The sequence below is a fragment of the Canis lupus genome, chromosome 32 (assembly GCF_003254725.2).
Source record: "Canis lupus dingo isolate Sandy chromosome 32, ASM325472v2, whole genome shotgun sequence".
NCBI lineage: Eukaryota > Metazoa > Chordata > Mammalia > Carnivora > Canidae > Canis > Canis lupus.
This window is the reverse complement of record NC_064274.1, coordinates 20,231,921-20,249,297: the sequence shown is the minus strand read 5'-3', so window position 1 is coordinate 20,249,297 and position 17,377 is coordinate 20,231,921. Positions and strand designations below refer to the sequence as shown.

General features: G+C 35.3%; 1 protein-coding gene and 1 pseudogene across 41 annotated transcripts in view; one reads left to right on the top strand and one right to left on the bottom strand.

Annotated features, from left to right (window-relative positions):
• STPG2 (sperm tail PG-rich repeat containing 2) overlaps window positions 1-17,377 on the top strand; it is a 533,064-nt gene that overhangs the window by 211,456 nt on the left and 304,231 nt on the right. For all 41 annotated transcript variants that reach the window (XR_007407755.1, XR_007407756.1, XR_003126915.3 and 38 more), the window contains one exon: window positions 12,770-12,929. Coding sequence is in view for 21 of the 41 variants with exons in the window: in XM_049104919.1 (XP_048960876.1) it covers window positions 12,770-12,929 (160 nt within the window). In the remaining 20 variants the exon portion in view is untranslated. The remainder of the gene's footprint in view (window positions 1-12,769; window positions 12,930-17,377) is intronic.
• Window positions 274-586, bottom strand: LOC112645058 (cytochrome c-like; annotated as a pseudogene).

Here is a 17,377-nt window from a genome sequence, read left to right as displayed (position 1 = left end):
TCAATTTAAATATGGTACACAGGGATCCCTGGATGGCGCAGCGGTTTGGCGCCTGCCTTTGGCCCAGGGCGCGATCCTGGAGACCCGGGATCGAATCCCATGTCGGGCTCCCGGTGCATGGAGCCTGCTTCTCCCTCTGCCTGTGTCTCTGCCTCTCTCTCTCTCTCTGTGTGACTTTCATAAATAAATAAAAATTAAAAAAAATAAATATGGTACACATAAAAAAGTCATTAGACATTTTTGTTTTGTAATAAATAAGGCAATAGCTAACTATTACTCCTTAGTGGCTTTTTTGAGAGAGGTTATTAAGTCTGTTCTTTCCCCTGTCTTCTTAATGCCAGCAAAGATCACTTTGTTCCAGGGATGCACTTCTTGGGATTCTCCAAATACTCCAGGTCTCCTCTCCCTGGGTGATGCCTTTGTTCTTGTTGGCATCTGTGTAAGAAAATCCAGGGGCCTGACCTGTCTTTCGCCCAGATAAACCATGGAGATTTGCCCCAGTCTTGTGCTTGCTTCCCTTTGCCACGATATGGCACTGGGCACACTTCTGAACAAAAATCTTCTTGCCCTTCTCAACATCACCCATTTTTGAATCGCTTTTCTGTCACTTGCGAAACGAAGATGCCAGTTCGCAAGCTGGACGTCCTGCTCTCTCCATACAGGTCTTGTATATGATGTTTTACGCCATGTAAGTGATGTTTTAGCCACAGATGATAATGATACAAAAACATCTCATACAATTCTTGTACAGTTACTAGATTTTCATATGAGGACACACACATGCAGAACAAATAAGTTTGTTGACTATACAGCATAATGATTATTTACTATTTGTTAAGTGCAAGTGGATCATCGTAAAGGTCTTCATCCTCATCATTTTCATGTTGAGTAGGCTGAGGAGGAGTAGAAAGGAGGGGTTGGTCTTGCTGTCAGGGGTGGCAGAGGTAGAAGAAGTGGAGGAGGTAGAATGAGAAGCAGGCACTCTTGCTGTAACTTTATGGAAAAACACATAATTTCTGTCTGACTTTCTTTTGCTTTTTTTCTTTTTTCTAAAAATTTGTTATACCAATCAGTCCTTATTCCACCATTTGCTTTAGTTTCAGTGCTGGTATTATAGAAGTGTCCCTGTCACAAGTGAATTCAAAAGCAGTCTTCAATAATCAGAACCCTTCTGCCACATTGTCTGATGTCAGTTTGTTTTCTGGCACTACTTCTTCTGTGTCTTCTTCTTACTATCTGGCACTGGTTCAGAAACATTAATCTCCATAAGGTTGTCTTCTGTTCATTCCTCTGATGGGGTGACTATTAGATCTTGAGTTTTCCCAAAACCCATATCTTGAAACTCTCTCCCCTCACCTCTTTCACCATATCTACAATCTTTTTCATGATTTTTTATTGCATCTGTTGTAAATCATATGAAACAATGCAAAACATTTAGACACATGAATAGATATTTTTCCCAAAGAAGGCATACAGATAGATGGCCAACAGATTCATGAAAAGATGCTTAATGTTACTCATCTTCAGGAAAATACAAATCAAAACTACAATAAGAGATCACCTTACACTTGTCAGAATCGCTAAAACCAACAATGTAAGAAACAACAGGTGTTGGCAATGATGTGGAGGAAGGGTAACCCTCTTACATTATTGGTGGAAATGCAAACTGGTGCAGTTACTCTGGAAAACAGTATGGAGATTCCTCAAAAGTTAAAAATAGAACTACCTTACAATCCAGCAATTGCACTACTAGGTATTAACCCAAAGAATACAAAAATACTAATTCAAAGGGATACATATACCTTTATGTACAATAACCAAATTACAGAAAGAGCCCAAGTGTCCATCAACTGATGAATGGATGAAGAAAATATAATATATATATATATATATATATATATATATATATATATCCATGAAAAAAGAATGAAATCTTGCTGTTTGCAATGATGTGGATGGAACTAGAGAGTATAGCACTAAGTGAAATAAGTCAGAGAAAGACAATATCATATGATTTCATTCACATGTGGAATTTAAGAAACAAAACAAACAAACCTGGGGGTAAAAAAGAGAGGCAAACTAAGAAATAGACTCCTAATTATAGAGAACAAACTGATGGTTATCAGAGGGTGGATGAGTTGGGGGAATGGGTTAAATAGGAGAAGGGAATGAAGGTGTGACTTGTGATGAGCCAGTGTTGAATGGAAGTGTTGAATCACTGAATTGTACACCTGAAACTAATATTACACTATATGTTAACTAGAATTTATTTATTTTTATGGATTTTATTTCTTTATTTGCGAGAAAGAGAGTGCACAAGTGGTGGGGATGGGCGCAGGGGAGAGGGAGAAGCAGGCTCCCTGCTCAGCAGGGAGCCTGATTTGAAGCTCCATCCTGGGACCCTGAGATCATCTTAGCCAAAGGCAAATACTTAACTGATGGAGCCACTCAGGTGCCCCAGTTATCTAGAATTTAAATAAAAACGTAAAAAAAAAAAAAAACAAAAAAACTATCTGGATACAGTTTTCTCCAGCAGGAATTCAGGCTTGATGGCTTACATGGCTTTTTCTGTAACAATGATGGCATCTTCAATGGTGTAATCCTTCTAGACTTTCATGATATTCTCTCTATTGGGGTTTTCTTCCATAGGGTTGACAGTCTTTTCCATAGAGTACCATATATAAAGAGTCTTAAAGATGTTTATGACCCCCTGATCTAGAGGCTGAATTAGAGATATATTTGGAGGCAAGTAGACACCATAGGGCAGATGGGGACATTGTCTAATATCAAAAGATAGATGTGTTTGTTTTCCCCTTGATGTACTGAAATAGAGCTGAAAAAAGGGCTCATTGAATGTAGTTTTAATTGTTTTGTACAGTTTTTAAAATTTGGTTTATGGGCTGTCAGAATTGTAATTTTTAATTGCCTTCGAAGAATGAAGATTTAAAATAATGTCTCACTGAACAGGTGAGATATCTCAGTTGCTCTTGGGTCACTGGTTTATAGACTTTCATACACACACACACATACACACAGAGACAAATATCTTATTAGACTTTGGACTTCCTGATTCAGCTGATTATGCTCAATGCCCAAGATGCATACTATACTGCACTACAGATTTATTTTCACAACAATACATCTTCAAGTCATTATGATTCCACTCAACAAAAGGCCTGCAGGAATGATTTATTATTTGGGTATTTGGAGATGATACATTTGATGGTTTTTTTTAGAAAACTTTTTTTTACTCCATATTCAGATGTGCTTTACTGTCAAATGCATATTTAGATTAGATTCTTGAATTTTAATGGTAATCTGCTTTTTAAAAAAAATTTTGACTGAAAATGTTTGTCATTTTTCTAACGAGTTAGCCAAAGAAATGTAGCTAGTATTGCATATAAGGCCTGCATTTCTTCCCTAAATTCCATTTAGGTTAGATCATTTTTCTTTTTTCTATGATTTTTAATACCACAAAATAATTTTAGAATCGATTACAAGTTAAATGTAACAATTAATGCTTTAATTTCATAGATCTCACTGTGATATTTTTCCTGTTAAATAAAGCAGTTTATTGGCAAAAGTGCGTGTATTTTTCTTTCCTTATTTGTAAGGTTCTATTTAGTGATATTCTTGTCTTTGATTATCAAAGACTCTCACTGCAGGCAGTGCTAATGCTTGTGCCAGAATATTTCTGCAAGTTGCATCACTAATGCTACTTGCCAAGTAGAGTGTACAGAAAGTTTGTCATCTCCTATTCATGTTAATCAATATCAAGCACCTGTGAATGCTTTAGGATGAGACTATAATGCAGAATGCATGAATTTTGTCCTCAGGAAATTTGCAGTGAAGCAGGTGCTGGATGAATTTTTCCCCCCTAGTCCATGAGCTCTGTTAATTCTATCTTCAGTAGGCCTAATGTTTGAATAAACCAGATGTCTAATAAATTATTTTCATGCCCAGAATTTGAGATTTTTGTACTCTAGTATAGTATGATCTTACTCCTTACTGTAAGAAAGCTTAATTGCAATGCAATTCAAGGTTTTGTTTTGCTTTCTAAGGGGGGAAGTGAGTGATTTAATTCATGGGTAGGTTTAGAACCCATAGATAATCCTATTGCCTTTATTTTTCTAATGAAAGAATTTCTAATACTTTGGGGAAAAACAAGGGCAGTGTCTTACCAGCAAGGTACTTCATGACTTTAGGGATGAAGCGCCAATAGAACCAATCCAGAAAAAACGATTCTTGTCCAAGCCTTCTTGTTGTATAACCACAAGACTAGCAGCTGGTATTTATTTTTTCCCTTCAAGGTTTGGGGGTTAGCAGCTTTATGGATAAGGGCAATCCTGATTATAAACCTGATTGCATTGACAAAATAGTAGAGTTAGCTTATCTCTTCCTCCCTTAAATCTTGGCGCTTCCTTCTCTTCTTTATTAGTACTATCCTTTAGCATTTTTGTTTTCAGAATAGGAAGCTTCCATCTGCATTAAAAACCTATCCAGGCATATTTCCTTCCCTTCAATGATTTTAATGGTGTCTGGGAACTCATCCTCTGACTCTTGGTTGGCAGAAGCTGGTTCTGTTATCACAACATTTTTTTTAAGCTAAACCTCTTTCTAAAATTGTCGAATCATCCTTTGCTGGCATTAAGTGCTCCAGCTTTAATTCGTCTACCTTTCTTTTGGTTAAGTTGTCATGTAATGACTTTACTTTTCCTTGAATCATATTAGAGTTTTAGGTATACCTTTCTTACAGCAATCTTGCACCCACATAAAAGCTGCATTTTTAAAACAAGATAAAAAAAGAACTATTTTACAAAAAGTACAAAGTTTTTGCATCTGCTGGTGTAGCTGCAGCGGTCACTTCACAAACTGTCTTTTCCTTGTTTACATTGGCCCTTAACTCTGGATGCCTTTTTTTAAAAAAGATTATTTATTTATTCATTCATTCATTCAATCATTCATGAGAGACAGAGACAGAGAGAGAGAGAGGCAGAGACACAGGCAGAGGGAGAAGCAGGCTCCATGCAGGGAGCCAAACGTGGGACTCGATCCCAGGTCTCCAGGATCAGGCCCTGGGCTGAAGGCGGCGCTAAACTGCTGAGCCACCGGGGGTGCCCTCTGGATGCATTTATCTTAAAATGGTGGGCTGCAGACCTCTGTCTGTGGTACGTGTCAAGCAATTCACCTTTTCTTTGTAATGCTGTACTTCTCTCTGCTTCTTAAGAGCGCTTCCAACATCACTAGAAGCACTTTGCATGGGTCCTATGTTGTTATTCAGGTTTTAGAGTATTCCATTAAACATGGTGAAAAATATGTGAGAACCACAAGAGATCACATTTGCTGTGATATGCAATTTACTGGAGAGAGAAGCTGTTCACGTGGAGGAATTAGTGTCTCACAATGTTTTAGGTGGATATTTGCAACACTTGAACTCACTGCAATAGCAACAGAAGGTGGCTATGAAATTATCACAGTAGTACAGTATATGCTACAGTTAATTTTATGCAGTTATGATATAATACTGCATCTTTACATTTGCTTTCATTTATCTGTAAATGGTGCTATGTACTATATGTTTTAATAAATTTTAACTTTTCATAATAGATTTGTATATGTTTTATTATAGTAAATGATAAAATAGCATCTATATATATTTTAGGCAATTGTGACATACCTAACTTTTTCTTAAAATTTTCCATATTTCTAGTCTGTACTGTTTATCTGTTTTTTCAAATTGTTGCAAATGGCCAAAAATTTTTCCAATATACTTATTAAAAAAAAATTGTGTCTAAGTGGACCCACATAGTTCAACTCATATTGTTCAAGAGCCAGTGTACTACTCTTGGGGGAGTTTATATTGTTAAAACCTTTCTGAAGTTACTTGATAATTTCAACCAAAATTAATTTGCGCATATCCTTGCCTTAACAATTCAGTTTTTAGGGAATTTATCTTGGCATTTGCCAAGAAGTGCATAAACATATATGCATATGTTTTCATTTATTATGTCATTGTTTATAACACTGCAAAAATGGAAATGAGTTAAATGTTCACTGGTGAAGGCTGATTAAAGTAACAGAGTAATAGAATTCCTTTTTTACTTTGTATTTCACATTTTACAATGAGACTGTAATATAGTGATGGGAAGGGACAGTAGAACAATAACTGATTACATCAAAGATGATCTATAGTGGCCCTTCAGTTTTGTTAACTTTTTTTGTTCATTTCATTTTGCTGTGTGTTTGTGTGTTTCTTTTTAATTTTTCCAATGAATTCTCTGGCAAATTTGGAATGGCTTCAAGAGAGATATGAATTAGATGCTTTTCTAAACTGAAACCATGAACTTTTTTTTTTCCTTCTCTTATCCTTGTCTTTTTTTTTCGTATGCTTTTGTGCATGTTTAATTGACTTCCCCTTTTATACTACAGGCATGAATATGGACTATATAAATCAGAAATTCACTTTTTCAAGGTAGTTGTATCTTTAAGCTATTGAAAGTAACTGTGTTCTGGAAAAGCATAACCAGGACTAGAAAATTTACATTTTCTTTAATATGTTGGAATGGTAGAATTCCAATAACTCTAACAAAAACATTTAAAATTGTTTAATAAAGAATACTTTTTAAAAAGAATTCTTCTCCTTGATACATGTGGGGAAAAGAGTTGCTTTTTTTTAAGCATGACATTTTGTTAAAAATGTGAATAAATGATAGAGGACTCTTCTGAGTTTTATTTTTTCATGTCTAATAAAGATACTTGTTAAATTATATTTCATTCATAATCAAGTTACAATTTTATGTCAGTCTTTGTGCTTTTTTGTCATTTGAAACAGATTCACTGATTTTTTTTTTTTAAACTGCATGTTCTAAGATTAATTTAACTCCGACATTGAAGAATATATTACTTTCAGATAATCCTTGAGTAGTTATTTGGGGAGAAATCCAGAATCCTCCAAATACCTGATATATTAGGAAGTCATTATTTATAATGAGGTGTAATAAATAAGTAAAATTTATCTAGTGCTCACCTGACTCTCTCTGTTCCACATATTTTAACTCATTAATCCTAACAACAAGCCTTCGAGGTAGGAACTAATATTTTTCCCATTTTACAGATAAGGAAATTGAGACATAAGATTTATCCATGGCCATATGATTAGCAAAAATGATGAGTCAGGGCTTGAACCCAGACAACATAGCTTCAGAGTCTATCATCTTCAATAGGAATGGACACTCGTGCCAGTGCTTAGTAAAGACTCAGTATATAAAAAAAAAAAAAAGACTCAGTACATTTTTGTTAGACAAAAACTACAATAGTGTAGCATTTAAAAACAGTATCACTTAAGTAGCTTTTTGTTTATGGTACAGGAGAACAATATTCTAAAATTTTTAAAAGAAAGGAAGAAGTAAGGATATTAGCATTATTTCAGATGATCATTTTCTTGATTCCCCATGAAGTTAAGATATTTTGGATGTTTTTAGATGGCTATAACCTTTATATGTATGACTCTTGGAAACAGAGATTGGATCCTCAAAGTTTTTCCATCCAATGTTTTATTCTGCTTGTTTTGTTTCTTTATTCAATCAAGAAACGTTTAGTGTCACTAAAATTGTGCTATTAAATTTGATACCAAGTATAAACTAACTTGAACAATTCTTTAGTACTCTATAAGCACTACAAATATGGAAGGAGATGTTATATTTAAAGTATGTTTCATTCATTAGAAAAGGTATTTATAGGAACATCAAGGGAGGATAATTTGGTTTCCTTTGTTTCAGTGCAAAATATGCCTTTTGCTATTGAGACCTATAAACTATGCACTGTAACATGGAAAACAGTTATTTTTGTGTATGGATAAATAGCTAGAGCTCTTTATCTCTCTGTGTAGACAATGTTCAGTTCCTGTCATTGCAACTCCTTTCTCATAATTACCTTGCTTTCTCTCCTCTCTTTTTCATAGTTTATTCCTGTCATCACCTCTACTCTTCTTTGCATATAATCATATTATATTTTAGATATAGATAATAGATGCTAAGATATTTTTAGCTTACAGAAAGAAAGCCTGGATCATCTATCTTCTCTTAGCTTACTGTGGGAGAGGCAACTTCCAAATATGAATAGTTCTATGACTCATTTTACTGCCAATGTCATAGGAAGAAGAGAAAGGAGAAGCACATCTCTTGCAAGAGACTCACTAGATATTTCTGAACATGACCTTCAGCTTACCTCTTGGTGAGAGGGAGTTGGATGAGTAAGTGAGGTTTTTGAAGGCCTCCTTGCAGCTAAAAACAAGGCTATGAACATAACCCAGCAATTCTGACTTCAAGTTTTGTGATATTTCAGGAGTACTACCTTAAAATGATCCTTCTTTTTGTCTAAGGGGTAATTCTTGCCATACTGAGCATAATAGATAATAGGGGTCATTTGATTTCAAAAAGTTTGAACATAATAAAATGATTAGAATTTTACTTGTAGACATTTCTCTAGAGTTAATGGAAATTTTCACAACTCTGCTATTCACATTCACACATCCCTCACAAATCCCACAAATTCATCAAAATTACCTCTTAAATATTCTAAGTTTTCAAGATAATTTTTAGTGCCTTATCCAAATCTGTCTGGCTGGCTCTAGAGACAATTGTGTTCTTTTTTAAAACAACACTTACATTAACTTTCTTTCTTTTCCCATTCAACTTACAAAAGAATTAACTTCCGGAATTGTATTGAGTTGATAAAACTCTGAAGAAATGATATTATGTCAATTAGAGCTATTATGACTGGCAATAATTTTTTCCCCCTGCCTCAGTACCATTAGCATTTACAGGAAAAGAAAGGTTACCTAGGCCATTTCTGTTCATGTATTTTACTCTGATATGCTAAGATATACATTTTTTTCAACAAAACCAATGTCAAAGGTGGGCATGTAAAGCTCAAGCATCAAAAGTAAAAGTCTACTTTTTTGATAGCAAATAGAAGTAAATGCATCTTACGTAAAATATTAACCAAATTCAAATACTTAATGATTTTATGAAAGTTAGTCCTTGATCAGTATGAATGAGCATATCCGTACTTCTGCATCATTGCTGATATAAGTTACACCTATTTTTAGAAACAAGAACATCTTTAGGGAAGGCAATACTTGAACAATCTTTACCCAGCACACATTTAATATAGAACTGCTTAGATGTGAGACAAATTTAAGCAGTATAGGGGTTGAAAATACTTTTTTTTTTTTTTTAAATACTTTTAAGACATTATGTCAGCCCTACTGTTTTAGGGCAGTTCAGTGATAAGGCCAAAGGTGGGAGGGGAGGCTTCAAGATACTGATAGATTCATTCACTCTTTCTTTAGCTCATATGTTTACTCATTGATTAAAAAATATTCATCAATCATTTACGGTGTGCAAGGCACTTGCCATCACTGAAGATACATTGATCAACGAAACAATACTTTCTCAATCTTCAAGAACTCTACATAGCTATGGGGGTGATGATATTAAACAAATAACTGAAACCTTTGATTGCAAATGTAACAACCACTGCAAAGCTAAGAGTGGTGTATTCTGGAAGTGTATCACTGGAGACCTTTACTCTTTAGCTTCCTACCCCATTCAAGTTCAAAATTTGTGAAGTATCTTGTATTTGGGCATGGGAAATTTTTCAGGGGCTTCAACTGGCTTGACAGAATTGAATAAAATTATAAAGTGTGTGAAATAGTTTTTCCAAAACATAAATGGAATGACATGCTTTACTTTGAGGCTGGTTGAAACTAGTGATTTTTTTTTTTTTTTTTTTTTTTTTTTAATTATTGAACTGCCTGGGATACTGTCTTCATGTGATTCTTAACAACTTAACTACTTTTCATTGTTGTTGTTTGGGGCTTAAAATACCAAAAGCTTTCCTTTTAAATATCCAGTTGACATCTCCCTGGGGAAGGAAGATACGTATCACTGAGGGTTACATGTAGTTTCACATCTAATAGAAATAATAATGCTAATGCTAATGATGGCAATAGAAAGGGGACACTAGTGCCTGTTATGTATCAGATACATTCTAAGAATTTCACATACATCAATTGTTTTAATTCTTTGATTATATCATTTTTAGACAGAGCCTAGATTTCCCAGATGAAATCAGGACACCTTAGATTTACCTTTAATTTGCATTGAGGCATAGCTTTTATTTCATCAGACATTTTATGTTTTCCCTCAATCTCTATTTGTTCTTGTTGCCTCTGGGAGCTGGATGTAGCTTCTAGCACTGTCAGCCCCACACTAGAATGGAATTTTTAATGCACTGTGTTTCTTTAAGTAACTGGCTGCCAGTTCAAAGGTTGTCATTTAAGCCGATGACCTAGATTCATGTTCTAGCTAAAAAATTAGACCAGGAAGATAGGAATCAGGCATTTTTACTTTTTGTGCCAGGACTCAGATCTTGCTGTGAAGTATGTGGAATTTTCCAAACACAGGAAAAGGATAGAAATTCTAGGTTAAAAAAAAAGGCATAAGAAATCTCTATCATATCTATTCATCATATGCCTTTCCTATTTCTATAAAGGATCAGCCAAAGATTTGATGATCTTACCTATACATACCATTTTTTCCCTGAAATGATATGCAGGGTACCACCTATAGGTATTGTTTAAATAATTGCTATTAAGCAGTGTTTCAGATTTGTCTTATTAACTATTTCCTGCCTAGGAAATTGACTTGAAATATCAATCTCTTGGTCAGAGAAAATAAGAATGGAAGATGAATAAGAAGAGCTTAGAAGCATTGATAAAGGACAAAAGCATGGGATATGTTTTCAGAAAAGTGTAAATACGCTGATCATGAACAAGGGTAGTATATTTTCACTTGGTGGAGGACATAGTGAATCTACTGAAATTTAGGGTCACTAGTTTGATGAATTTTCCTTGATGGGAACACGATTTTTTAAGAAAACTGATCACTGATGAAGTTTATTATCTTTGCTTCAAGGCATTTAAAAAAAAAAAGTTTTCTGTATGGCAGCAGTCAACGCCATGAATCATATATAAGCTGGGCACTGGAAAAAGGAATAGTCATGATGCCAGGCAGGGTGTTAAGGAAGCAGTAACCATAATAGCTTTAGATATGAAAATTAAAATGTATAGGTAGGGTAATCAAGATCTTTGCAAAAAAAGCTTTCCTAAACACTCTAAGTATATTGTGTGTGCTCACGATTTCTTTGTGCTTTGGCACTGTCTTCCACTTTACTTTCACATACCACGGAAGCAGCCCCAAAAGATCCAGAAGTCATCTTTGGAGCTGCTACTGTCATTGCATATCTTCAGCCTACCCTTACTAAATACTCCGTTGATTCAGGCAAGAAGAAAACAACTGCTGACATTTTTTAGTTGACTTACCGATTGTGGCATTTGGCGCTTGACACAGGACTTAAACCAGAAAATGCGTAAGAATCTTCTCCCCTTGTACCCTTACCGTTTTTAGTGATTCTTTGGAAGTAGAAGATAATGTTGGCGTATGCTTGAGGGTGGTAATAAGAGTATGAAAAACAAGAGAAAGTATGTTTTATAAAGTATGGCTCCTAGATGGACTTTAAAAGTATGATTTTTCAGTACCCAAACATGTTTGACTTATTTGAAACATTAAAATACTTCCCTATCAGCCCAGACCCTGATAGTTCAGTCTTGTTTTCTAAAATTCACTTTTGTAGAATAGTAAGAATAGGGAACAGATATTTGAAACCTAAGAAGTCTAGTGTTTGAGTCTACACAATCAGCCACAAGAGTCTCCTGCCTACCAGAAAAATCACTAAAACTTGAAAACTTTGGTTTTTACACGTAATAGAAATGAACAGATATGTTACATACAATATATTTTAAAAATGTTTTAAAATAATATGAGGAAAATGATTAAAATTTTTTTCATTGAAATAATTAGCTAATAGTTTACAGGTATTAATTGTATAACAAATATATGATATTTTATATTTAATTGAGTTTAGAAATATTATTAAAGTTATTAATTTCCATGTGGTTTATGTTGATTAAAAATGTTAATGTAACTGTAGAGCACATAAACAGCCATAAATGATGAATGGAGAAGCCTTTTAACTTAATTGGAATCTATTAAAAATGAAATAAGCAGTCTCATTTGTAGAATAAGTAAAGTGCACTCACAAAGAACCATATAGCAGGGATAGTTTTGGTGCTTATGAAAACAAATAATTATTCTCACTTGTGTATGAAATTTTTTTAAATACTTTATTTATTTATTTGAGATAAAGAGAGAGTGAGAGAGAGACAGAGACCAGGAGCCGGGGGCAGAGGGAGAGGGAGAAGCAGGGTACCCACTGAGCAAGGAGCCTGACATGGGGCTCAATCCTATGACCTCGGGGTCATGATCTGAGCTGAAGGTAGATGCTTAACTGACTGTGCCACCCAGGTGCCCCTCATTTCTGTATGAAATTTGATTTTCATTGTGAAATTTGAAAGTGAGAACTTGATGTATTTCATCAAACCTATTTTTTTGAGAATATGGACCTAAGTTTTATAATTCTATTTATTTTACCTTAAATTATGATAAGCAAATTTACGGACTTCACAGTCTTATTAGAAGGGCATAAATTTAGGGACACTCTTTTAAATTTCTTATTTTTAATGATTAAGAGAATATTAATATTTTTTCCATTTATGCCATTGCTTAGTGTGATCATCTATGCTACATAGTCTTAGGTATTTTCCATGTAAGACATGTTTATGCTCATCCATTGAAATCCTTTTCAGGATAATCCAGCACCTGGCAGCTATAATGTTCAGAAATCATATGAGATGTCCCAAGTTCAACATAAATACATGGCACCTCGTAGTTTTGTGGCTAAACTGAAACATGCCTCCTTTCTTAGCACAACTCCTCGGTGCCTGGAGAAAATGACTGATGGGCCAGGTAAGTACAAACATTTTTTATTTTTTGAAAGCTATGGAAAGGTTTCCATTATAAAAATAGACAACTATAAACATACCTTTATATTTACCATCCCTCTTTTAAATGTACAGGATGAAAAAAAGTCTGCTTATTCAGTGAAAGATTTTAGATTTTTTTTTCAACTGTAAGATGTGTTTGGGGTTTTATGTCTCTTAACTTCACCAAAGACAACCTTACCAGTTTTAACTTAAAACTAATACATTCATGTTCCATTAGAGAAAAACCCAAAATTCTTAGTAATGCTACATTGTTAGAGGAGAAAGGCACTTTATTGTGTTTTGTAAGATCAGTCTTGTACAAGATACACATCATGTTAGTTTTACGGACTTATTTTAGTTTTTCTCAAGTATCAAGAAAACATCCATATAAAAGATAAACATTTATTTTGGGGGGGGGGTAAAAATTCCAAAAGCAATTTTGAGTTTTAAAATTGGAATTAGTTTGGGGACCCTTGGGTGGCTCAGCAGTTCATAGACTGCTCCAGGGCATGATCCTGGAGTCCCGGGATCGAGTCCCATGTCAGGCTTCCTGCATGGAGCCTGCTTATCCCTCTGCCTGTGTCTCTGCCTCTCTCTGTGTCTCTTGTAAATAAATGAATAAAATCTTAAAAAAAAAATTAGAATTAGTTTAGCTACTAGTAATAGTGTTCTTAGACTTAAAATGAATGCAATAACTTCCTTGGTAATGAGGATAAATCAGGTAAGTGTGTTATTTCACACAGGAAAACCAGATAGGAAATAGGAACAATAGTTTTCAACAATAATTTTGAAATGTATTGCCACTAAACAACCAAACTGTTGTAAAGACTCTTTATGAGAATATGAAGAGAAAAAATGAAACAGAATGGAGAAACTCATCGATGGGTTTTTGATGAAAAACCAAATTAAGAGAATACAACTTATCAGCAAATGAGAATACTCAGAGAGCCTGTGATCCACGGAAGCTTGCTTTGTTTTTCATTGTCTTTTAAAAATCAAGTATATTGCCAACTTAAAGGTCTGTTTTAAGTCAAAATTTAATTTTTCTTATTTTCTTTTTTTTTCTCTTGAGTTACTGTACCATTGCTGATTTTGTCAAGTTTTAGCTTTGTTATGAAGTATAATTTAAACACCTTTAGTGTGTCCCTGACCACACTCAGTATGTAGTCACCCAGAATGGTGCAAGGAAATTAGTTCTTTGAAGTTCTGGTACTATCACGGTAACTATCACTAAGCACAAGCAAATAATAAATAAATGTCCATTTCAGGGTCTCTTGAAGTAAATTATGTTGAACTTAATATTCTCTGAAGATTATTTTTTGTCTTTCCCTTTACTGTTCTCTCCGTAAAAATTATTGTAGATGAAATGTATAGGAATTTCAGTTAGGTGCCAGGATTGGCACTGTGACTTTTCATCATTTCAGTATTTAGCCTAGGGCAAGTAAACACACTAATTGTTTTATTAGTTTCTATTTTATAAAATTCAGAAAATATTTGCCACCTACTTGGCTCTCATGAGAATACTAAAGATTAATAAGACTGTGTTTCTTTTTTTTTCTTTCTTCTTTTTATTTATTTATTTTAAAAATTAATTAATTTTTTATTGCTGTTGAATTTGCCGACATTCAGAATAACACCCAGTGCTCATCCTGTCAAGTGCCCCCCTCAGTGCCCGTCACCCATTCCCTCCCACCCCCTGCCCTCCTACCCTTCCACCACTCCTAGTTGATTTCCCAGAGTTAGGAGTCTCTCATGTTCTGTCTCCCTTTCTGATATTTCCTACCCATTTCTTCTCCCTTCCCTTCTATTCCCCTTCACTATTATTTATATTCCCCAAATGAATGAGAACATATAATGTTTGTCCTTCTCCGACTGACTTACTTCACTCAGCATAATACCCTCCAGTTCCATCCACGTTGAAGCAAATGGTGGGTATTTGTCCTTTCTAATGGCTGAGTAATATTCCATTGTATACATAAACCACATCTTCTTTATCCATTCATCTTTCCACAGACACCGAGGCTCCTTCCACAGTTTGGCTATTGTGGCCATTGCTGCTATAAACATCGGGGTGCAGGTGTCCCGGCATTTCATTGCATCTGTATCTTTGGGTAAATCTCCAGCAGTGCAATTGCTGGGTTGTAGGGCAGGTCTATTTTTAACTCTTTGATGAACCTCCACACAGTTTTCCAGAGTGGCTGCACCAGTTCACATTCCCACCAACAGTGTATGAGGGTTCCCTTTTCTCCGCATCCTCTCCAACATTTGTGGTTTCCTGCCTTGTTAATTTTCCCCATTCTCACTGGTGTGAGGTGGTATCTCATTGTGGTTTTGATCTGTATTTCCCTGATGGCAAATGATGCAGAGCATTTCCTCATGTGCATGTTGGCCATGTGTATATCTTCCTCTGTGAGATTTCTCTTCATGTCTTTTGCCCATTTCATGATTGGATTGTTTGTTTCTTTGCTGTTGAGTTTAATAAGTTCTTTATAGATCTTGGAAACTAGCCCTTTATCTGATACGTCATTTGCAAATATCTTCTCCCATTCTGTAGGTTGTCTTTTAGTTTTGTTGACTGTATCCTTTGCTGTGCAAAAGCTTCTTATCTTGATGAAGTCCCAATAGTTCATTTTTGCTTTTGTTTCTTTTGCCATCGTGGATGTATCTTGCAAGAAGTTACTGTGGCCGAGTTCAAAAAGGGTGTTGCCTGTGTTCTCCTCTAGGATTTTGATGGAATCTTGTCTCACATTTAGATCTTTCATCCATTTTGAGTTTATCTTTGTGTATGGTGCAAGAGAGTGGTCTAGTTTCATTCTTCTGCATGTGGATGTCCAATTTTCCCAGCACCATTTATTGAAGAGACTGTCTTTCTTCCAATGGATAGTCTTTCCTCCTTTGTCGAATATTAGTTGACCATAAAGTTGAGGGTCCATTTCTGGATTCTCTATTCTGCTCCATTGATCTATGTGTCTGTTTTTGTGCCAGTACCACACTGTCTTGATGACCACAGCTTTGTAGTACAACCTGAAATCTGGCATTGTGATGCCCCCAGCTATGGTGTTCTTTTTTAAAATTCCACTGGCTATTCGGGATCTTTTCTGATTCCACACAAATCTTAAAATAATTTGTTCTAACTCTCTGAAGAAAGTCCGTGGTATTTTGATAGGGATTGCATTAAATGTGTAAGTTGCCCTGGGTAACATTGACATTTTCACAATATTAATTCTGCCAATCCATGAGCATGGAATATTTTTCCATCCCTTTGAGTCTTCCTCAATTTCTTTCAGAAGTGTTCTATGGTTTTTAGGGTATAGATCCTTTACCTCTTGGTTAGGTTTATTCCTAGGTATCTTATGCTTTTGGGTGCAATTGTAAATGGGATTGACTCCTTAATTTCTCTTTCTTCAGTCTCATTGTTAGTGTATAGAAATGCCAATGACTTCTGGGCATTGATTTTGTATCCTGCCACACTGCCGAATTGCTGTATGAATTCTAGCAATCTTGGGGTGGAGTCTTTTGGGTTTTCTACGTAGAGTATCATGTCATCTGCGAAGAGGGAGAGTTTGACTACTTCTTTGCCAATTTGAATGTCTTTTATGTCTCTTTGTTGTCTGATTGCTGAGGCTAGGACTTCCAGTACTATGTTGAATAGCAGTGGTGAGAGTGGACATCTCTGTCTTGTTCCTGATCTTAGGGGAAAGGCTACCAATGCTTCCCCGTTGAGAATGATATTTGCTGTGGGCTTTTCGTAGATGGCTTTTAAGATGCTGAGGAATGTTCCCTCTATCCCTACACTCTGAAGAGTTTTGATCAGGAATGGATGCTGTATTTTGTCAAATGCTTTCTCTGCATCTAATGAGAGGATCTATGGTTCTTGGTTCTTGCTGATATGATGAATCACATTGATTGTTTTACGAGTGTTGAACCAGCCTGTGTCCCGGGAATAAATCCAACTTGGTCTTGGTGAATAATTTTCTTACTCTACTGTTGGATCCTATTGGCTAGTATCTTGTTGAGAATTTTTGCATCCATGTTTATCAAGGATATTGGTCTGTAATTCTCCTTTTTGGTGGGGTCTTTGTCTGGTTTTGGAATTAAGGTGATGCTGGCCTCATAGAACGAATTTGGAAGTACTCCATCTCTTTCTATCTTTCCAAATAGCTTTAGGAGAATAGGTATGGTTTCTTCTTTAAACGTTTGATAGAATTCCCCTGGGAAGCCATCTGTCCCTGGACTTTTGTGTCTTGGGAGGTTTTTGATGATTGCTTCAATTTCCTCCCTGGTTATTGGCCTATTCAGGTTTTCTATTTCTTCCTGTTCCAGTTTTGGTAGTTTGTGGCTTTCCAGAAATTCATCCATTTCTCCTAGATTGCCTAATTTATTGGCGTATAGCTCTTCATAATATGTTTTTAAAATCGTTTGTATTTCCTT